Raw genomic sequence first — 23,394 nt, 5'->3', positions numbered from 1 at the left:
TAAGTGGATATAAGGTACAACATGATTAATTAACACTGCTATATGTTACATCTGATAGTTGTTAAGAAAGTAAATCTTAAAGAGTTATCACTTTTTTTTTTACTCTTAAATTTTTTATTTCCATGAGATAACAATCATTATATTGTACATCTTAAACTTATACAGTGTTATGTCAATTGTATCTCAATAAAACCGGAAGGAAAAGAATAAGAACAAAGTAGGATTTTAAAAAGCCCAAAACACTTAGTGTTCAAAAGGAAAAAGCATTATTAATGGTGTAATAGACCAAAAAAAAAAAAAGCCCATGAAAAGCACACATGATATTATTAGGTTAAAAAAAAATCTTCTCTGGTAGGGCTGAATCTCTTTGCTATTCACCTGAAACTATCATAGCACTGTTAACTAACTGGCTGTATCCCAATAAAAGAAAAAGTGGAGCTCCCTAGTGTCTAGCAGTTACGATTTGGCACTTTCACTGCCAAGGCCCAGGTTCAGTCCCTGCTTGGGGAACTGAGATCCTACAAGTTGTGTGGGGTAGCCAAAAAGAAAAGAAGGAAAAATCTCCTCCAAAATTATGAAAATCAATGAAGAGTAATAGCCAAGGGTAGGAAAAGGCAACATTAATGGGATTACTGCCAAAATTTTTGATCAGATGAATGAACAAACAAATGACACAGACTTGACAAATAAAACCATTACACACAAAGATAAACTGGCCATATTCTAAGCAGACACAAACTTCATCATATAAAAATTTGGCACCTAATTCCTCCATTGTGAGATCAGAAGATTATATTTCACTCTAGTCCTTTGATGATCACACATCAAGCATAAAAATGAAGAAAGCAGCTATTTATCTCAATTAGCAAAAATATGTTGCATTCCATAGACGTGAAAAGCAATTCCAGTCCCAACCAATCAAGAGCAGGTAAGCAAATGTAATTGGATCAGTACAAATCTATCATCTAGAAAATCAACTGAAATGTCTACCCTGTTTATGGACTGCTACTGATGTCACTTTTTATGTACGTTTTCTTACACTTAGTTGGCAATTTGTACTGTTTCTGCTTACCTTGCCTGAACTTGAATCTCCTGCCACAGAGGCATGAGGCACATCTCCTGTTGACTTCTGCACTTCTGGGGTTGGACACCTTTTCCCCCTATCTTCTACAGATTTCTTGGCATCGGTAGTCTCATGTTCACTTTTACTTTGTCTTTTTACTCCTGTTATTTCTCTGCCCCTCTTTGCTGAAGTTTCTTTATCTTCTTTCCTGGCCTGTTCACTTTCTTTCTTTTCCATTTGTTCTGCTTTTTGTTGCTTCTCTGTGATTTCATTTTCTTCAGCTTCTTGTTCCTTTCTGTCTTTTTGTTCTTGTTCTTCCCTCCTCAGTCTCTCTTTCTGTTCCTCTTGCTGCCTTTCTCTAAGTTCTTTTTCTTGTTTGTTTTTTTCCATTAGAAGAGCAGTTTCTGCGTGAATACGAGCTTTTTCTTCGTCCGTTAGCATGGCAGTTGGAGGGGGAAATACCGGTTTTGTGGAACGATCAGGAACAACTTTTTCACTCTGAGGAGACTGTTCCTCATGATCTGTACTTTCAGATTTCATTCTATGATCTTCAGGCAATTTGATTGCTGGTTTTTTACTACGATCAATCTGTATCAACAAATACAGAGAAAAACATCCTTTTGTTGAAATCCAGGAACACAATAACCTCAGTTCTTGATATCAAGTTGTGATAAAAAGAACCATCACTCTGTGGAGACAATATCTGCCAAAACATCCATTTGTAAATGACCTAATGTCAAGATTTCTCATAAGGCACTTGGCACTTACATCCTCTTGATTCCACACTTTCAATACCCTGATATGTTTTGTGTATGAAGATTTCATTCTATAACATAAAGAACCAGACCTGAGCACCCCTAAAGTTCCATTTCCACATACCCAACTGCCTACTCAGTGTCTTCACATGAGTATCTCACATATATCACAAACCTAATACAGCCAAAACCGAATTAATGACTTCCCCCAACAAACGCATGGGTATGCCCACTATGCGTTGCTCAAATAAAAAAAACTCAGAGTTTCATATATTTCAAATTTGTTTCTCCATCCTGTTGCCAGAGTAATCATTTTAAAACATAAATCTGACCACTGACTTAAAATCTTACTGTCAATAACCACTCACTGCACTTAGATTACATAGACTTAGATCTAAAAGTCTTGCCATGCCTGTGTGGTCTCTCTTCTGCCTATACATCAGCCATACTTACCCTGCCCCCATCTTTAATTCCTCAAAGATGCCATGCTTCTTCCCAAGTCAGGCCTTTATACTAGTTGTTCAACTAGATAATGCCCATAACATTAAGTTTTAGCTTAAATATCTCTCCCTTAGAAAAGACTTCCCTGATCCCTAAGGACCAGCTAAGCCTCTTGATATATGCTGTCATAATACTCTACTCTTTTCCCTCTTAGTACTTACTGGGATTCTGATTAAACAACTTTAATTGTTTAAAATCTTCCCTATTAGCCCATAAGCTCCAGGAGGGTAGAGACTGTGCCTAACAGGAAATAAAATGTTGCAGAGAGAATGAATAAAATATTCCAGAACAACTTCCATAAGAGATAAGATACTAATTAAAACCGAGTAATTACCTCAATTTAACAATATACTAACCCTACAAAATTGTTAAAAATGACCCTAACATCATTTCTTGAGATCTTCACTGAAATAAAAATGAGAATGTCTGCCAGTAACAACCTGTATAGTTCCTACAAAATGAACTATATGTTTTTCCCATTAGAAAACACTATCACAAGGAATCATTCCTCTGCTCTTCTCTTTTTGCCTCTTAAAAAAAAAACCTTCCCTGCCCCCACCCTTTTAAAAATTTATTTGTGAATAAAGTTAGAACAAACACTGTGAGGATGAGGTTAACAATAAAAGGTGAACAGGGATCAAAATAAATGTCTTCATCCACATTTTCCACTCATCTTAAAAGCATAGCTATGATCATGTTACTTTCAAGTTTAAAATTCTTTAACGATTTCCTTTCACCTACAGGACAAAATTCCAAGAGAGATCAAAGTCTCTCTTGATGACTTCTGTCCACTTTTCCAATCTTATCTATCATCACACTCACCTCTCTCCGAGAGCTGTGCCCAAGCCTGTCAGAACTACTTACCAATCCCAGAACATGCTTTGTGCCTTTAGTCATAAAATTTTTCCACTTGTTTCTTTCATCCTGAAATCCTACTCCACTCTTAAAGCCCAGATAAAAATACTACCTCCTCCATGAAGACCTCCCTGATGATACCGACTCTCAGTGAGAACTTCTCTTCTTGATGTATGTGTGCTCCACTGACTATTAAACAGTACATATTTATTGATGCATATTATTGATTATATTAAATAGTACATGTTTATCAAGGTACAATTCATAAATTGTATATATCTCAGAAAGTCACACAGGGATTATGATTTAAATAACATGGTGATTAAATTGAAAGGAAGTGCAATGTCATAAGCTCTTTTTAAAATTTCTTAAATTTTCATTTTAAGAAAAATTATTCAAATAATTAGTCTTAAGATTTAATCAGAGATATTAAAAGTAGGCCTTAAAACATGAACTGCTTTATTTTATATCCCCAAAAAATGACTAAATTTTCTAATCAGAGCCTGCTCCACAAACCAGATGTTCCTGCTAAGTCGCTTCAGTCGTGTCCGACTCTGTGCGACCCCATAGACGGCAGCCCACCAGGCTCCCCCGTCCCTGGGATTCTCCCCGTCCCTGGCAAGAACACTGGAGTGGGTTGCCATTTCCTTCTCCAATGCATGAAAGTGAAAAGTGAAAATGAAGTCGCTCAGTCGTGTCCAACTCCTTGCGACCCCATGGACTGCAGCCTACCAGGCTCCTCTGCCCATGGGATTTTCCAGGCAAGAGTACTGGAGTGGGGTGCTATTGCCTTCTCCTACTTCAAATATGAAATATTATTTAAATATCTGAGAAAAAAATTAAAAATGCTTAAAAAAAAATCTTACTGGAAAATACACAGGAAAGAATTAGTTTATCTTCCTTTAAATAAAATCTAATGACAATAAAGATATTATAATTTTTTTATTTTAACATCTTTTATGTAAGCTCTTTTAAACAATTATTGTTAAAATATGCCTGTTATTTATGTGTCAGAGTCTAAGGAAATCAAACTAAAGAACTATTTCAAAACCAAAATACCGACATCATATATCTATCATCTGTAAGCCAAACCATCTGGGAAAATACTATGAATTAGATTTATAATAAACACCTGCAAGTGTTGTTCAAGGTCATTGTGCTAATACTGTCTTCCATTAGTATTGCCTATACTAAATGGACCCAGTTAGGTTTAAAATCCTTTCAGTTTTCTATTCTGATATTGCTGTGGCAGTAAGACAATTACAATGAAGTTTTTTTATGGCAAAAATGTACCAGTATACCAAAAATAGAGAAATATAGATTTTTGCAATATTTTTCTTTCTAAAATATTGAAGGTATATATACACTACATACATATTTCTATACTATATCCTTAATATTAAAAGAAAAGACAAAGTTAAAACATACCTGTGGAATATTCTTTAAAATAGGCACTGGCTGAATTATGGGTGAAACATCAGATTTAGAAGCAGCAATTGGTTCAACTGGAGCTGATATATTCAGTGGTCCCATTCTCTCATCTTGACTGTTTATCAATTCTGTATTTTCACTGATTTCTACAGGAGGTATCATCTGGGCAGTAGGTTTAGAAGGAACTGATTCTTCCAGTGAAGGGTAAGTGAAGTCCACTAAAATCCCCAAAAGATAAAAATATTCTTGAAAGAAGAGCAAACCCCATAAACAGTACTTCATGTCTCATGCATGTTCTATGTCATAGTTAAACATGAAGGAAGCAGTGACAACCACAACAGTCTTAATGAATTGATAAACATTAACTTTCATACTGTGGACATCTTGTATTTTTTATGCCTAAAAGCAAACTGCTATCTAACAGGACAAATGCACACACAACCAAGAACACTACCCTGAGAACAGAAAAAATTTAAAATTTTACCAAAGCAATTTTAAACAAAAAATTTCACATACATACATGAGACAGACACCTCTTCATTCTTGCCTCGTGGGGGTGGTGTAACTTTAGCATTTGTTGTATACTGTGGATAACAAAGGAGCCAGTTTTCATAGCCTCCTTCTAAAACCAAAGGTTCATTGCACAGGACAGCTTTACTTTCCCACTATAAAATAAGGAAATAGTATGTTTAATAATATGGCAGCAGTCTCTTGACAGCTAAAAACACAACAAACCTGAATATTAAACTGTTCTTAAAAGATCCATTTCTTGTAAATGATTATAAAAAAAAGAGACAGATGAATTCAAAATTCAGCATTTAATGAAACAAATGGATAGATCAGGTTTTTAAAATCACACAAGTAATCCATGATCTTAGAAGAAAAATAGGAACACAACATACGATAAAAATATAACCTCATCATCCAGAAATAACATTTTAGTTTATTCTTACTGTTTTCTATATATACTTTTCATTTTTTAATAAAATAATGAAACTTATGCTGCTTTTCTTTAATACGATCATCTATTATCCATAAAGAGCTATATCATCATCTGTAATGACCAGATAATATTCTGTTTTATACAGACACCTACATACACACACACACCAAAACTGAATCAACAATTACTGATTATAATAACTGTTTCAACAATTATTATTTTTCCTATTTAATTATAAAAAATGCTGAGATAAATACTAAAGATCCTATGCTAAGTCACTTCAGTCGTGTCCAACTCTGTGACCCCATACACGGCAGCCCACCAGGCTCCCCCATCCCTGGGATTCTCCAGGCAAGAACACGAGTGGGTTGCCATTTCCTTCTCCAATAAAGATCCTATACACATACCGAATTGACTCCATTAGGAAAAGTTCCCAGAAGTAGAGAGGGTAGGCCAAGAACATTTTAAGGCTTTTAATACATATTGCTCATCGTTGAAATGAACTTTAAAAAATATGTTTGTGTATTTCTGTACAATAATTTCCTAAAACCGTTGGCTTAAAAGATGCCATCAAACTGCCCTTCAAAAGACAATGTCAGTTTACACATTTACCATCAGTGTATGAGAATGCCCATTGTAAGTCTTTATAATTTTTACCAAACTGGTGGACATAAAATGAGTTGTATTAGCATTTATATGTGAAGTTTAACATCTTTTAATACATTTATTAACCCTTTATAGTCTATGGCTTACCTTAATCTCATCTTTCGCCCATTTTTCTACAGACTGCTATTTTTCTTAGTAAACAGTGAATGTACTCTGAGTATTAAGGAAAATAGGTTTTCGTCTTGTTACAAATATTTTCCCTGACTTTTTATTTGTGGTATTTTCAGTACAGTCAAATATATGAGCCTCTTTGGTTCAGGATCAAGGTAATAAAAACATTTATCATGGCTTTTCCTGGTAGTTCATTGTTTCAATCAACATATTTATGTCTTTTCCCCATTTGGAATCTAGTGTGGTCCAAGAAATAAGGCAGAGATCCTCTTTCTTTTACTTTACTGGCTAGCCAGCTCTCCTCAAACCAGTTATTTCAATCCATCTTTTCCTCACTGATCTGTTATGTCATCTTTATCATACACTAAACTTTACAGGTACCTTAGGCTTACCTTTATGAAACTGTCACTTTTTTACTGAAAAGTAGGTGAATACTGGCAGTTTCATATATCAGCCTATACCTGGCTATATTCTGCGATTTCCTGCTTTGAAGCATGATTGTTTCAAGGCTTTTAAGACTGCTCTCCTGGAAGACAATGTTCCATCAACTGACCCTCCTACCAGCACACTGAGTTTTATTCTTACCACATGCTTACCAGCATTTAGTGCTATTTAATAATTTAACATATTAAACCAAGTATTACTTTTATCCTTGTTAATCTGATCACGACAGTAACATTAACTGTTTGAATTTGCATTTCTGATTACTAGTCATGTTGATATTTTTATTTTTGTCACTTTCATATCTTCTGTTTATGTCTGTTTCTACTACTTACTTCAACATTTTATCTTAAGTAATCTTATTTATTTGCAAAAACTCTGCAGATTTTAGGTGTTCTAAATCAGTGCCATATCTGTTACAAATATTTTTACCTTCTGCCTTCAAATCATTTTTTCACACTTAAGTTTTTATTTTACTGTTGTATCAGTCTTTTTTCCTTAATGATTTCTTCCTTTATGTTTCATTACAAAAACAGCATTTTCCAAATAATTTACATTTCTGGAAGTTCTAATTATCCTACTGTTAAGATAATTTTAATATTATTCGGTTATTCAAAACTAGTCTTCTAAATCTGAATTTTTTAAAAGTCTACAACCAAAGCATGATGGATCTTCATGTCCTTAAGATAATCAACTAGTCAACATACCTTTCTAACAACCAGAGAAGGCTTGCAATTACAGTAAACTAACAAGGAAACTTGCTAACCTTGAAAAGTGCATCTTTCAGACTCCGTAGAGTTGTCCCAAGTTGTAAATCTTTTGCAGAACTAAACCAGTCAAGAAGAACCACATAATCCACAGTCCCCCTCTTCTTCCATGTGTCTTTAGAATCATCTGGGAGGTTTGCTTCAATCCAACTAGCAGTGACTCTGAAATGTATTAACATTTGTATTGGGGCAAAAGTAGATAAGAGGTCCTAATATACTGTTATAAGACACCAAGTTTTGTTCCACAGTCTTTATCATACCATAGCAAACGTTTTTTCTTTTTTTTTGGCCATGTCATGGGGCTTCTGGATTTTAATTCCCCAACCAGGGACTGAACCCAGAGCCCTTGGCAATAAAAGCAGAGTCCTAACCACTGGACTGCCAGGGAACTCCTCATATCATAGCAAAGTTTCCTTTCTAAGGTCAGACTATATGTTAAGAATAGCCTAAAATGTTTAACACCTTCACTAATGCATAATATTAAAACATATTTTAGTAATTATTAGAGGCTGAAAGAAACAGACTCATTTGACGCTTAATATTAAAAAAAGAGATAGGGGGCAAAAAATGAAAACATAGGAACTCATCTGACTACATCTCAGTCAAATATAAATAATGGGGGACAGGGGGTAACACTTTTATATTTCAGTTCTCTTATACCTATACAGATAATTAATAGGTAACCAAATAACAAAATGCTTATTTAACAAACACATGCAGCATTTACCATGTGCCAGGTACTATTCTAAATGTTTTATTCTCATTGACTCTCACTAGATCCTCACTATACTCCTATAAAATAGGCAAGGGGAAACTGAGGCACAAAGGGGTTAGTATCCAAGGTTACAGTTGCCGCTAGCTCACATGTACACTCTTAACTGTTTTGCTGTGTTGCCTGCTACATCATCACTTGTGAATAATACCAAGTCTACACTAAAGCATGTTCTTCACTTCCTACTTTGCTCACACAAAAGCTTAAATTCTTACCTAAAGAGCCCCAGTGCATGGCTCCTACCTCAAATCCTATTACCTAAACATCCTTATCACTGCTTAACTAACTTACTCCCCTCAACTCCATTGCACCCTTGGCACTGCCTTGTGATTCCTGGTTTATGCAGGCATGCTCCTGCCTAAGCACCTCTGCTCCTACTGTCCCCTCTGTCTGGAACTCTCTTTCCTCAGGTAAGCGCATCACTCATTTCTCTTATCTCAAGGTTAGCTGAGGGATAGCTTCTCCATGAAACCTTCATGGATTAAAATGTTTAATACTCAGCCCAACATACACACTGAACACAGTCATCTCCATAGCGCTTATCAGTGGCAGATGCACATTTTAAGGTTTACTGTCTGTCTCACCTATCCTGTTAAAATATAAGCTCCACGAAGCAAAGACTTCTGTCTGTTCAGTGATTTAGCCCCAGCTCTTAGAACCACAGTCACTCAGCCCATCATGAGTGCTCAGTAAATATCTGCTGAAATGATGGAATGAATAATACAGATTTGCACCTCCAGGTAAGGAACTCCACATTATTCCTAGCAAAGCGCCTAGGTATTTCAGTATTTAACTGGTGATGCTGGCAAACTGGGCAGAAACTTGTATTCTAAGTAAAACTAAATGGTTTAGATAATTTAAGAGAAAAAAATCCTGTTCCTATATTATAATGTTGGTTACTATATTTTCTAGGAAATAAGGGGAAAAAAAGAAATACAAAATACTGTTTTATAGTTAAATCCTACTTGATATACAAAGATTAGAGATTAAAAGGATGCTTGGTCAACAAAGGAGGAGGAAAACTGAAACATGATATTCTTAAGGACAATTTCTGACTCTAAGGATATATTTGCCTAAATACACTTTGTCTAAAAACTCTCTAGTATTCTTCAGAACTCTAGTTTAGAAAACAATAAAATCAGTCAGTACTCCTCAAACTTCAGTCTTTCACATACCCCCTTCACAAGCTCCTACAACTCTGCTCTCCTTTGTCTACTGTGTAATGTTTTAACTATTTAATTGAAAGTGAACCTTTACTTGAATTGTTTTTAACAGGAAAGTGTATGTTCCTATATGCATGAAAAAACAGCATCATGCCCAATAAATAAAGGATAATCCTAAAAGTAAATAAAACAGATCAGTGAATTATGCTATGTTCACATAATAGATCACCAAATAGCAATGAGGATAAACAAATTACAACCGCACACAATAATATACATGACTCACAAACATAAGGTCAAGTATAAGAAGCCAGACATTAAAGACTTTAGACTGTACAATTCCATTTATATAAACTACAAAAACAAATCTGTTGGTGCTTCCCTTGGGTGGATGGGGGATATGGGTAGCCACAGATAGGTAGCATAAGGGGGGCCTCCTAGAATGATGGTAATGTTCTGTTTCTTGGTCCAGACACTAGCTAAATGGATGCATTCAGTTTTTGAAAACTGACTGGGCTAAGGATATTGTTACCTGTAGAGAACTCTGAGGCCTGCTCTCTGGCAAGAAGGGGATATTAACAAATACTAAAAAGGAAAGCTAGCACCAAACTGAAACATCTTTTAACTAATTCAGAAGGACTGAAACAGAAATTAAAAGGTAATCATTTTCTTAGTATGCAATTCATTGATCTTTAGTCTTGAATCTAAACTCACCTTGAGTTTCACATTAGTCAAATTCTCGCATTTTGGGAAACAGTTAAACTCAACAAAAGCCACCAGCATTCTGTTAGTATAGGTAAGACCATTGAAGATTAATCATAACTCTGTCTTTTAAAATCCTAGAAAAAATATTCATACCTACTTGATTAGACTATGCACTCTAATCTCATTTTTTTCCTTTTTTAAAAATTCTTGTTTAAAAAATTTTTTTCTTCCCCCCACCCCGTTTGTCTTTCTTTCTAATCTCATTTTTAAATAGCATATTTGCAAAGCACTCTATTCTTCAGGTTGAGCAATTATAAGCCTCTGCAATGTGCTAGAAACTGCGCAAATTTTATTACCTAACTTTAAAAATGTTTCTTTTTAAGATTCCTTAAGTTATACCATAGATTTTAACTAATCCAGTACCATAAACTAAGACCTAGATAAGTTATGTAATTTTTATAACACTCATAGTAATGAAAATAGCCACGGAACTGGAGTTTTAGTTCTGTCACTATTATAATAATAGTTTCTAATATACAGTATATTCATGCAAGTAACTTTAAATTCTTTTACAGGTTAAAGGCTTTTAAAATAGAAAGAAAGAGATTAGTAGGTCCTTACTAGTGCCAGGCACTGTGCTAAATGTATGTTTATGTAAAATCTGTCATTTAAACATCTCAAACCTTCTCAGATATGTTCTATTATTATCCCAGTTTCACAGATGGAAACATGGGCTTAGAGAGGTTAGATTACTAGCTAGAAGTAATGAGGCTAATAAGTGACAGAATTACACAGTCTGAACACAGCCTGATTTTATAACCCACATTTTTTTCTTAATCACTTAGCTAACCTGCTACTTCTTCAAGAAAGTATTTACGTACTCTCTTACCACAGGTAATAGTATGGGGAACTTAAAAATAGAAAACAATTCAACTAGTTTATGATTTTAGTCATAAAACTAGTATCTACTAGTTTTGTAGATATGATTCACAAGCTCAAAAATAAAAAACAGGAGCAATTACTCAACAAACACCTGGGTAAAGAAGACATACAAAAGCAGTTTCATTCCTCTTCCAATAAGGCTCCAAATGCCACAGACAGGAAAAAAGAGCCAAACCGGGATGTCTTTTACACTACCCTACAGAAAGGGTAAGGTGTGCCACTGAGGAACAAAGAATGAAAAGCACCACAGGGAAAGAAAAGACTGCCACATTTAACATGGATGCTAAGCTGCAACATTTACTACTGTCCACAGTTTACCATTTTATCTAAATATACAATGACTCACCCTGGACTGATGGCTTCTTCAGGAACACTGAGAGAATCTGAAATATGGGAATCCAGATAATCTTGCATTCTCCGAGCATCCATTATAATCAAGCTGATATTTTTATCCATCATCATTGTGTATAGCTCCTTCGCTGTGATTGCTCCTTGGAATTGATAGAGACAATATAAGTGACAAGAAGCACCCGGTTCCACGTGCTATCATATCACTGACCACACGGCAAGCATAGTTTTTCCTGGAAGTGTCGTATACTTGCTGTCCCATCACATTATTTATTACCTTTTAAACTAACTTTATATACAATTTGCTTTTGGCATTTATCAAGAAACTAGTTCAAAGCTTTGTTTATAAAGACTTAAATACCAAAACTTGCTGGTGATATTACAACTAGATCTGGTGCTGGCTCTGTTGCTGTATAAAATACTAATAATATGTGTCTCATGAAAATATTCTAGTTGAAAAAATTAAGTCATTTGAGAAATGTCAACCAGAAAAAAAAATTTATGGATCAAAAGTTCTTGAAAGGTTCTAAATTTTTTACAAGTCTCCTTGGGGTCTTTTGGGGGCTATCTGAAAACCTTGTAGATTTCCTAGAATAACAAGCCAAAAGTTTGTTATCTGTGTCCCACATCTGGGGTTGGTTAACCACGGTCACCTGTTTTCACTGGAACACAGCTACACTCATTTGTTTACATACTGTCTATAGCTGCTTTCATGCAAGGACCACAGGGCTCCTCAAGCATAAAATATTTAATATTGACCCCTTTAAAATTTAGCCAAAATAAATAATCCCTATGTTGCTATTTTCCTTCCAGGTTCTACCACCTGAAGTGAAGATTAAAACGTACTACCAGGAGGCTTAAATATGTACAGAACTATTTCATCTGTGGGAAGAACATAGTCACACTACCTCCAAAGCTAAAATTCCCAGTTGCTAATAACCATCTTACTTCCTTTTCTAACCACCAAGATCACTTTGACATCAAAACAGTCTAAAGAGTGAAAACAAACCACCAAGAAGGGTTAAATCTAAGCAGGGTGAGATACAAAAGAACATATGGATAAAAACTAATCTTAGAATGAACTGGTAACAGCTTTCAGGAAGGTACCTCGCTACACTCAGTTTTACTCTTTTAACTGTTGTATGGCAATATTTTAAATAGATAATTTTAGTGTTACAAACAATCACTGTTGAAGTTAAATCTTTTCTGAGAGAGGAAAACTTAGGTAACTGCCTAAGTCTTATTGTTTAGGTCACACCCTTGTTCCTGGCACATCAACACCACCTATGGATAACATCCAAATTACTGGTTCAGAATTTTTTTGAGGGGAATGAAAAAGGCTTTGAATAATTAAGTCTACTACTCAGAGTCATAAGTACTAACAGTTACTTATATGACATTTACTGTGTTCTAAGAGTATCACATGTATTAACTCAATCACTCCTTACAATAACCCTAAGAAATAGATGCAATTATTATCCCCATTGTATGGGCCGGGGGGTACTGAAGTAGAAAGGCGAAGTAATAAGCTCAAAGTGAAACTCAGAAGAGTGTACTCAAACCTGGAAGTCTGACTTCTGAGACTCCAGGCTCTTAACCACTATGCTAAGGTACATCTTGGGGAAAAAAAAATGACAAGTACCAACTGTAATTCTGATGTTTTCAAATGTGTATTACCAAAAATATTCCCTATGATATCTAAGTATAGACTATAGTGCATTTTCAGTACTATTGTAGAAGTTAGGAAAAATGATAGAAACTCACATATAGATGAAATGAAATGCTAAGATCTCACTGTGTAAAATCTGAGATCAAAAGATCTCAATAATAACCTAAAAACTCCTTTCTGAACACACTTACCTTTCTCTGTAGTCTCATTTTTTTCACTCTTTTCACCATTTATCTATTTCATAGGGGAAAAAAAGTTTAAACTTTAATAGAAACAAAAATTTTTACAGAAAGAAAAAGTCCAACTTTAATACTTTGAAACTGAAAGCCTTCTAGGAAATGCAATGTGCAGATACTGGCATTTTATAAAAATACAGACGAACAGTAATGGCATTATCAGACTACTCTGACAACAGCTAAAACAACTAGTAACATTACATTCATACATCATTTCCTCAAAATTTTCTCCAGTTAAAGGTGAAATATAATTTCAAAGCACAAATTATTAGAGAAATTTAGTCTTTAACTTAACAAGACAGCACTTCTTATTGTGAAATAAAAATTCCATTCCCTTCAGCATCCTCCAGTATAGACTTAAAGGAAAATGAATTAATACAAAATTTTATAAATTTGTATTTCCTAACCAAGATAAAATGGGATAATTCTCTAAGACAGTAGTCCCCAACCTTTTTGGCACCAGGGACTGGTTTCACAGAAGACAATTTTTCCATGGACCAAGGTGGGGGTATGGATGGTTTCAGGATGATTCAAGTGCATTACATTTATTGTGTATTTCATTTTTATTATTATGTCAGCTTCCACTCAGATCATCAGGCATTAGATCCCAGAGGCTGTGGACCCCTGCTCTAAAGTACTAACTTATTTTGCAGATGGGAAAATTAAGGACCCACAAGAATTTATAGATCCATTTCTGCATCACTAAAAGTAAAAAAAGAAATGTGTATTATGTGCCTCCTAATATGATATAATATAAAGTACACAGTATCACCTATAAAGCATTCTTGTCAAAAAAAAAAAAAAAAACAAAACTGAACCTGAATCTAACTGAGCTCTTAGGCTGAACTTCCAGCCTACAGGAAATACAGGAGACAGAGGAACAAGTTAAGTGACACAAGGAGGAAGTAATCAGATAAATCCAGAATGTGGTTCATTTTATAGAACTGATCTAGTATTAAAAAGCCAAATGCAAGAAATGAAAAATGAGGAGACTCAAGTACAGGATGCTATAGAGACTTAAGACACATTGCAACCAAAAGACAATGAGTGGACCTTGTTTGGATACTGATTCAAACCAATCAACTCTAAAAAATCATTATGAGACAAGTGGTAAGTATAAATATAGACTGGGCTTTAATTTATATCAGGGAGTTATTGTTAATTTTGTGAGGTAGGAAAACAGCACGGTAGTTATTAAGAAAAAGGTTCCTTTCTTTGAGATGCATACTAAAACATTTAGCCTGATATGTCGTCCAGAATTTGACTGAAGAAAGAGGAGGTATAGATAAAAACCATAGCAAACATTAGTTGATTATTGAAGCTGTGTTAACAGAATTTAATTGTATTCTCTTTTCAATATAAAATGGGTAAACAAAAGTAAAGAAAGATAGCCTTGCTGTTGGAAAACAGCAAAATCAAAGTTGAAAAGTTCCTTTCATATAATTCTTGGGAATCTTGACTTTTTTTATTAGCCATTTGACCTATAAATGAATATGTCTCTACAGCAGTACTATTTATCTTACATTATGAGTTCCTATAATCAAAAGATTGGATTTCTTCACTTCTTTTTACATGGTACCTAGCCCACTGTCAGAAGCAATTCAACTACTACTTCTTAATGAAATCAGTGATAACCCACATACAAATGATAGGTGAAAGCTACAAAATACTTAGGAAAAATTAAATTAGAAATTTTACATGAATTTCAAATGTGCTTAAGGAATTATATTTTACAAAGAATAGCTTCTGAGGAGGTTAAAGGCAAGGAGTTATAGTGATAACTGGTAGGTATCACTAACAGTTTCTGGCAAACAAATGATACAGCTGAAAAAACTACAAGTAATCGTTGAACAAAATGGAACCAGAAGAAGACAAAGAGGAAGGGGAAACTGGGACAGAGAAAAAAAGAAAAAGTAAAAGGGAAAAAATAAGAACAGAAAAAAGGTTTCATACCAAAGAAACAGTGTACCGAATCTTTCCCTAATGTAAATTACATTTATTAAAAAGGAAAGACCTTAAAGATCATCTATTTTAGACCTTCATTGGCCAAACTAAGTCCTAAAACAGTTAAGCAAGACTTGATATGGGACCCGAACTCAGATATACTGAATCACAGTTCAAATGCCCTTTCCACAACTCTAGTAAAGTCTATAATGACTGCTAAAACCTAATAATATACACAACATATTTCTGTAGAAGCATCAAAAAAAAAACCTGGAATCAACTAAAGCTAAAATTAATTAATTCAATTTCTAGTGAAAACACATTAAATATTATCCTTATTGTTTAAAAAGAAAAGACATAGTGGTATTTCAATTCTTCTTAAGCAAATCATCTGACAAAAGAACCAGTCTTTCTAGCTCACAGAATAAACCTGAAATACCTTTTGAGTTTTGTCTTTGGCATCCAGTACATTTTCCAAAGAACTTTTATCTGATGTGCTATCATCCTCTCTTTCTGCTTCCTGCTTTTTCTGTTTCTGCAGCTGCTCTTTCTCCTGTCTGTCCTTTTCTTCAAGTTTTTTCCGAACTTCAGCTTCTTCATATCTAGTTGAAAAAAGAAGTCAAGATGTCTTTTATTGGCATAATGGTGGAAAGTAAAACATATCCAGTTCCCCACTTTCAGATATTTTATGGCTGTATTCTTTCAACTGAAATTCAATTCTGCCAGGGTTGTTACAAATCACAAATCTCCCCTCTGTAGATTTATTTCAAATTGCTCAAAAAGCTTGAAAAGATACTCTATGCTCTCAAGTTGAAGTTGTTTAATATTCTTTTTGCTCTTTGCCTCTCACTAATTTCAATCCTTTGAAGATTCAAATATGCTGCAGTTTCCTTTTCAAAGGATTTACAGTCCTAAAATCCTAAAACTAACTATGAAGCCTTATTATACAATACTTCAAAATACAAAAGTACAGACAATAAATAAGTGAAAGAACCTAAAGTCCCAAAGACAGAGGAATAAAGAACATGATTATTGCTATTAGTAGTGTGATAGGGAAATCTAGGCAATCCAAGAGTAAACAATAATGGGTAATCCCCAAATTAGAAGAAACGCTAATTCTACTTGGTTGATTAACTGGCTAAAGGATAAAGGGAATAGTGATTCTAAATGATATCATCCACCTTAACATATTTCAACCCCAAGGTTAGCAATTCTGGAAAGGACCAAGGGAACACATTAGTTGGAAAAGATAATGTCTAAGTAAAGGCTATGATGTATACAAGTATCCCTGCTTTTCCAAAGTTTTCTTTATGCCACTTCACTTTTACAAAAGACTTACATGAGTACCTGTTTTTACTAACTGAAACAAATCTGAAGATGATTTTCACTTATAGAAAAAAGGTGAAAAATGAAAAACAAGTGCTTAGCAGTTGTTTTCAGCAAGCTATTAGAGAAGTAGTGTACACTCTGGGCAGAGCTGGCACTGCCAAGCTCCTTCCCCAGGAGCTACACTAGCACCTCAGCACCAAACTGTTATAGCTTTGCACTGTGTCTGTAAGCATCTGTGTTATACCTCGATTATTTGTTTTGTGCATCTGGTAACAAGATGTCTCCTAAGGTATTGCTTCTTTGCCCTCTGCCATTTCAGCTTAGGTATGGTTTCACAGAACACTTTACTTTCAGATAGCAAGGGAAAACCTGTCTAACTATAATAGGTTGGTGCTATTAATTACTCTAAGTATTGAAAATCCATTGAGAAAAAACTGAATTAAAAATAGTTCCCTTTTAATTTTGTTATTTAAAGAGTGACTAATGACTAAAAACTGAAACATATGGTGTTACAACATGTCACTGCAACATGAAGTATGTGAAAAAATTATGTTTTTCTGAAGAATCCTGTCAGAAACTTAGAAAAAAATGGACTTGAGTTATAATCTAATACACCAATGCTTATCTTAACAATGTATCAGTCTAAACATTTAAAATTTTCAGTAAAGAATATTAATGGTAACACATGAGTAAGACTTTTTCCCCAGGAACTGGAATTTATATGCATGGTCATATATAAATGAACAAATTCTAAACATTATTTTTACCTTCTAAATATTCATTTTTCTAGAGATTTCACAGTAGTGTCCATACCTGAGTTTAAGGCTTTCAGAGAGTCTCTCAGCTTCTTCAATAGCTTTTTTGATGTTTGCAGGTCCAAGTATAGAATGAAAGTAGTCCTAAAATTATATGAAAACCATTTTATACTGTTCGTGCTAGCTACTGTACATAGCACTAATGCTAAAAACACAAAATCATGCTGTGTATATAAACAAAAGTTTAGATAAAAATATTATGACTGAATAAAATCCTTTTTAAAACTTTAAACCTACATTAGTACATGACTTCTCCAGTTGTTTCAAAAATATTTCTTCATATCAATAGTATGCTTAAAAGTAAGTAATTTATAACACACCTTTAAGGAGTGTAAATACTATTCTCATTGCTTATGAATAAGTGCCAAAAAGCAAACTACATATTTTAGAAACAATATATATTTTCCTACTGTTACTTAGTTTTTTTAGTCTCAGAAGCAGTAAAGCAAATTCTATACCAATCTACAGCATAACGTTTTTCTTATTTTAAACTGAGATGTTTCCTTCTGCTGCTGCTGCTGCTGCTGCTAAGCTGCTTCAGTCATGTCCGACTTTGTGCGACCCCATAGACGGCAGCCCCCAGGCTCCCCCGGCCCTGGGATTCTCCAGGCAAGAACACTGGAGTAGGTTGCCATTTCCTTCTCCAGTGCATGAAAGTGAAAAGTGAAAGTGAAGTCACTCAGTCGTGTCTGACTCTTAGCGACCCCATGGACTGTAGCCCACCAGGCTCCTCTGTCCATGGGATTTTCCAGGCAAGAGTACTGGAGTGGGCTGCCATTGCCTTCTCCGATGTTTCCTTCTACCTGTATTTTATACCTACCTACCTCCCAACTGGAGGTAAATCACTTTAGACATAAAACAAGTTTTACACTTGAGGAAACCATAACAAAAAATCAAATGCCAGGAAATAAATCATCAACAATATAATCTACATATCTACGTTAAAACACACACACACACACACACACACATACACACACACATTAGTACATAAATTATTAACAAGCATAATGATGTTTAAAAAAAAAAAAATCACGTCCCTAAGGGGATGTTCACTGGATCTTGCAATCAGAGATATTTTCAAATCATGGTTGGTTTGACATGACAGCAGTAGAGTGAGACTCAGCTAAGTAATGGACCTAATTTGCCACAGCTTATTACTATGACTTCGCAAACAGAGCCTACTAGCACAATTCATCACAAATGATATTGTACTCAAAGTTATGGAAGAGCTGGTAGGATAAATTTGTTGATAACAACTATCATATGTCTATCTAGCCTAAAAGCAGATTGTATTTTCGTTGATTTTATTCTTCTAGATTAAATAAATAAAAGGGCATTCACTATGTAATTTTAATAAAAGTATAATTTACTCAACATTATATCAACTAAAAATTGTAGTGGAAGGGAAGTGAAATTACTTCCATTATCACAATGTTCTGACTATTGATGTACTACTTTAAGAGAAAATAAAATATAATCATTGACATTTCTCTGATAAAAACAAAATATAAAGTAAAACCAAAAAAACACTATGAGTTGCTTTGTTAATTTTTTGGTATGAACTCATTTAAAAGCCTGACTTAACACTGTTGAAATGCTCAAAAAATTATGTTTGGGCATGGCTGTTAAAAACTCCCAGAAGACATTCCCCTAATATCAATGAGGTTTCTTATCAATACTTATCTCTCTCTGTGCTCTTAAAGGAACACAGCTCAAGTAAGTATAACATTTTTCCAATTTTTCAATAGCATTGATAATTAGCAGAATAATAAAAAAAAATGTCCCATACTTATACAACTAAAAGCATTTGCTTCTTGGTTTACCTATTCCTGAACACACAAATTCAAGCAATTCTTATGCTTCCCGAACAAAATGGTTTACTATTAATAATATTTAGGATTAATTATCAAGATCACCATGGAGATGTAAAAAAATTTTGTTAAAAAGGGATAAAAATATTCTAACTGCATCTAGACTTTGCTGTACTAATATTTTCGGGATATCTGCCTTCCCTTTTTTTCAGATAACCCTAAAAAATTGTTCATAAACTGATATTTTTCAATGAGTAAATAATAAACATGTTTTCTACTAGTGAACTTGCTACATTAACAAGTTTTCTCTAAATCTTGATGTAAAACCAGTGAAAAATGTTTAAGTTTCTGAAGAAGGCTGGTCACATTACTTTCTGTCCCTTTGGATTTTAAGGATGAAAACCAGAAAATATGTAGGGTACTAAAGTTAATACTTCACATACTTAAACTGCGCCAGAGAAGCTGAGCTAAATGAAACAAAAAACAGTTCTAAGACTGAAGCAGATGTGGTACCCGAGACAGGGCAAATATAAAAAACAATTCCGTTACAGAAAAGCAAGAGCTGAACATCTGCAGCATATGATGTAAAAGCTTGGGTCACTTGAGCCTCTGCAGGGAGCTTCTGAATCTGAACAAGTCCTGCCACTTTCAACTGTTAATGGATACCCTCCTCAGAAATGCAACAGATACTCTGTGGAAATGGAAAAATTTCTTACTGATTAAAATTTACTCCAACCTCTTCAAGCTTCAAAAAAAAAGGTAAATACATAACCACTCCCAATCTTGTCAAAGAAAAAAAAAAGTAACCACTAAGTTAGGAAAATAAAGCAAAAGTTAAGTAAGTACATAAAAAAATTGGCTCTACCACAAAAGACAAGAAAGCAGACACCAAAACTACCGAAGTTCTCCAAATCTTCAAATCTTTCAGAAATATTTACTTTAGTACATACTTTTACATTTCTTTTTGAGCAGTATCTTTTTTATATTTCTGACAGAATTCAGATTTCTGTTTTAATGAATAAAACATGTTTACAATAGAAATAAGCAGAATAACTGCCACCATTTATTCAATCACCCATCCAATATTTATAGAATACTTACAGTATGATAGGAATGATAATACAAGACTTATCTCTTACCGCAACCCACCAAGGAGGTTCCCCTTTACAGGAACTGGGGGTGCTCAGGAAAGAAGAAGGAACTTGCTCAGGAGCCCAAAGTGAAAGAGTGCAATCCCAACCCAGGTACGTTCTACCCCAGTCTGTGACGTTTTTGTGATGCCACCAGGGTCTTCCAGCACTGGGTTCTTTTTATTATTTCATAAATAAGCCAAAGCTTTTAGTTGTGGGTAGTCCTTCATAACCCATACATATGTATTTAGCAGAGTAGCTTTTCTTCGATTTTATGTTGAGCAGAAACAACATGACTCAAAGACCCTCTGAGTAAAATGTCCATTACATAATTGTTATTTTCAGAAATCTTCCAGTGGAGTTAGGAAAAACATCAGGGATGACAGGAAGTATTAAATACATGAATTATATACTGATTCTAAGCAGCATCTTTTTAACAGATATGGTAAAAACCATCAAAGAGGGTGTAAAATAGGGCTCCATCTTTATCTGAAGGTAAGTATGTTCAAGAATGTTCCAAGGGCAGGACCATTCCACCCACCTCTAGACAGGAAGATGAAGCTCCAACTGCAAGGGGCTACCTTTCCAAAGCTAGATCTAAAACCCTGTAAAGATTACTAGCATAATTTTGCTGGTGAGAAGAAACACCAGCAATCATTTGCCACCATTAAAGAAAATAGTAAAATTATCCCATCACCCACAACCAAAAGAAATTATCAGTCCCATTACTGCAGACAAAAGAAAAAAAAAAGGTTATTTTGAAGAGTAGGAGAACTTTTTATGCTTCTATAAGTCAATTTAAATGAGACAAGCTAATTCTGCCACTAGTGAATCAAAGTAAAAATCACAATATTAATTCAAGAATGGCTTGTCTACTAGGTAAGAAATCTATAAGCAGGATTTTGCTACTATTCTCTAGTAGCAAGATCATTCCTAGGTAAAGGTAGAACCATGAACACAATATTCTTCCCATTTCTTTAACCCAGTTTCTGTTTTCTTCTTTCGTTTGTTTCTGGTGTGATAAAAATGCAACCATCTTCTCCAGCAACACTTATCCCAGCCAAAAATTCTCTTTACCCACTAACACCTCTCCCACCATCCCTCCTGGTGCTTCAGCAAATTGAAAGAAAGGCACCTGGCTCAAAGGACTGAAAATAATAAATAAATATTTAAAAATTTTGCAAGCTGAGACCTTTAATATGGCTATGATGTCAATTAAATACAAGAACTATCACATAAAAATAAGTGACTAAACCCTGACTCTTGAAAAAGTAAAACAACAGTCATATATTTCTTATTTAATGCATGAGTAACTGAATCCTTCCATTTGGCCTGGCAATAATTACAACAGAAAACTAACTTTGAGTCTGTATGTTGCTATAAACTTGTTCTAATCCAAAGCAAATGAAGTATGTATACAGTGTGAGTATGTATACACACACACACACACACACACACACAAATTTGCAAATAATTAAAGTAAATCTTTAGTTAGCTTTTTCTGCTTGCAGAAGAATTTGAATTCGCTGCTAAATTTCAGGGTTAGTTAAAAATTTTAAAGGTCAACAGCTCCAATGTGTAACAATAACTTAGCAAATAAAAGCTTAGATATAAAGGGTACCTGCTGTTGCTTGAAATCAGGCCTTTTTTTGATAAGATTATAAACAGTCACATATTTCATATATAGCACATAGGCCCTTTCCTCATCACGATCTAATCTGCTTTCTTCTGCAGTCTTGAAGATCTTCAGGGCACTCTGTACATAACTTAAAATCAGAGGAAAAAATAATTATAACACTTGACATCTGGGAGGAAAAAGTCATGTATAAAGTCTACAGAGAATCTCAATACATTTCATAATTTAGACTTCACTACTTCAGAATTGATACAAAGTTAGATATAAGTTTGGATACAACATGAAAATTTCCCTTATGCTACAATTAAATACTTAACGTTTCCTAAATTGTTTGTATGTCACCAAACTGTTCAAAATGCACCTAAGACTAGTTTTTAAAAGATTTACTACAAAAGATAATCCTGAGGCAAATAGTCCTCCAGCATCCATATAATAGTTATACTCAACAATTAAAGAACAGAGCTGTATACTACTCGTATTGAAGTAGGGGAGATAAAATAGTTACTATTTTAAAGTTAAATACTTTTCAATTCTCCTTACTCTTTTCTAATTAACCATGATGTAAAATTCTCCGCACCCAAGAAACTAGAGCCAGGAAAGGGGACATGAGTTTAATCTTTTAGAGTTTTCTACACAATAGCTCAATGATTCACTGGCCCTAAAAGGAAAAGATATTTAAAGTCTAAAAACATGTCATCTTAAAACTCCACTTCAATAAAATAATTTAAAGATTCTATGGCATTCATTCTAAGGACATTTTCCTGATTTAACAGTCCTCAGAAAGCAAATTAATAAAACAAACATTTCTACAAGAGGAATTCATTCACTTACAACTAAAGTTTCACCAATCAAGTTATAGTACCAATGCTTATATACAATATGCTTTATCAATAATTTATCTCTACAAAGCAGTGCATCCTGTTTTCTATATTTTTCAAACTATGCTCTAAGACTGAGACATGGATTAATGATGAAGTTGGTCAGGTGAAGGAATTAGAAAACCACAGAAAGGAACAGGGGCCAAAGCAGTCTTTAAGACTGAAGGTAGTCCTACACAAGGACAATCTCAGTCAGTGTGTATGCCCTCTCAAGCATAGCACTGAAGTCCTAGACTAGAGGTAAATCAAACCAAAGCTTAGTAAGGAGATTCTCTAAGAGTTTAGGAGTGGGTGCAATAGCCCTTAGGTTTTTCCAAATTTCTTTTCACTATGATGCATGTAAATCTCATGGGCCCATACATACCAGATCCAGCTGAGATGGCTGCAATGCCTGTGTGAGTCCAAAGAACCAGCCACACATCCTAAAAGGATTCTAGCATCTGTTAGACTAGTACTATGACATTATAAGAATATGAGTTG

General features: G+C 34.4%; 1 protein-coding gene across 2 annotated transcripts in view; it reads right to left on the bottom strand.

Moving 5' to 3' along the window:
• USP8 (ubiquitin specific peptidase 8) overlaps positions 1 to 23,394 on the bottom strand; it is a 50,533-nt gene that overhangs the window by 11,062 nt on the left and 16,077 nt on the right. For both annotated transcript variants that reach the window (XM_005685782.3, XM_005685783.3), the window contains exons 3-11: positions 22,022 to 22,166; positions 17,455 to 17,540; positions 15,752 to 15,914; positions 13,324 to 13,366; positions 11,462 to 11,606; positions 7,533 to 7,695; positions 5,126 to 5,270; positions 4,603 to 4,823; positions 1,073 to 1,651 (exon numbers count right to left, since the gene is read on the bottom strand). In XM_005685782.3, coding sequence (XP_005685839.2) covers positions 1,073 to 1,651; positions 4,603 to 4,823; positions 5,126 to 5,270; positions 7,533 to 7,695; positions 11,462 to 11,606; positions 13,324 to 13,366; positions 15,752 to 15,914; positions 17,455 to 17,540; positions 22,022 to 22,166 — 1,690 coding nt within the window. The remainder of the gene's footprint in view (positions 1 to 1,072; positions 1,652 to 4,602; positions 4,824 to 5,125; positions 5,271 to 7,532; positions 7,696 to 11,461; positions 11,607 to 13,323; positions 13,367 to 15,751; positions 15,915 to 17,454; positions 17,541 to 22,021; positions 22,167 to 23,394) is intronic.

This window comes from Capra hircus, chromosome 10 (assembly GCF_001704415.2).
Source record: "Capra hircus breed San Clemente chromosome 10, ASM170441v1, whole genome shotgun sequence".
NCBI lineage: Eukaryota > Metazoa > Chordata > Mammalia > Artiodactyla > Bovidae > Capra > Capra hircus.
The sequence above is the reverse complement of the archived record's forward strand: the minus strand, read 5'-3'. Positions and strand labels throughout refer to the sequence as shown.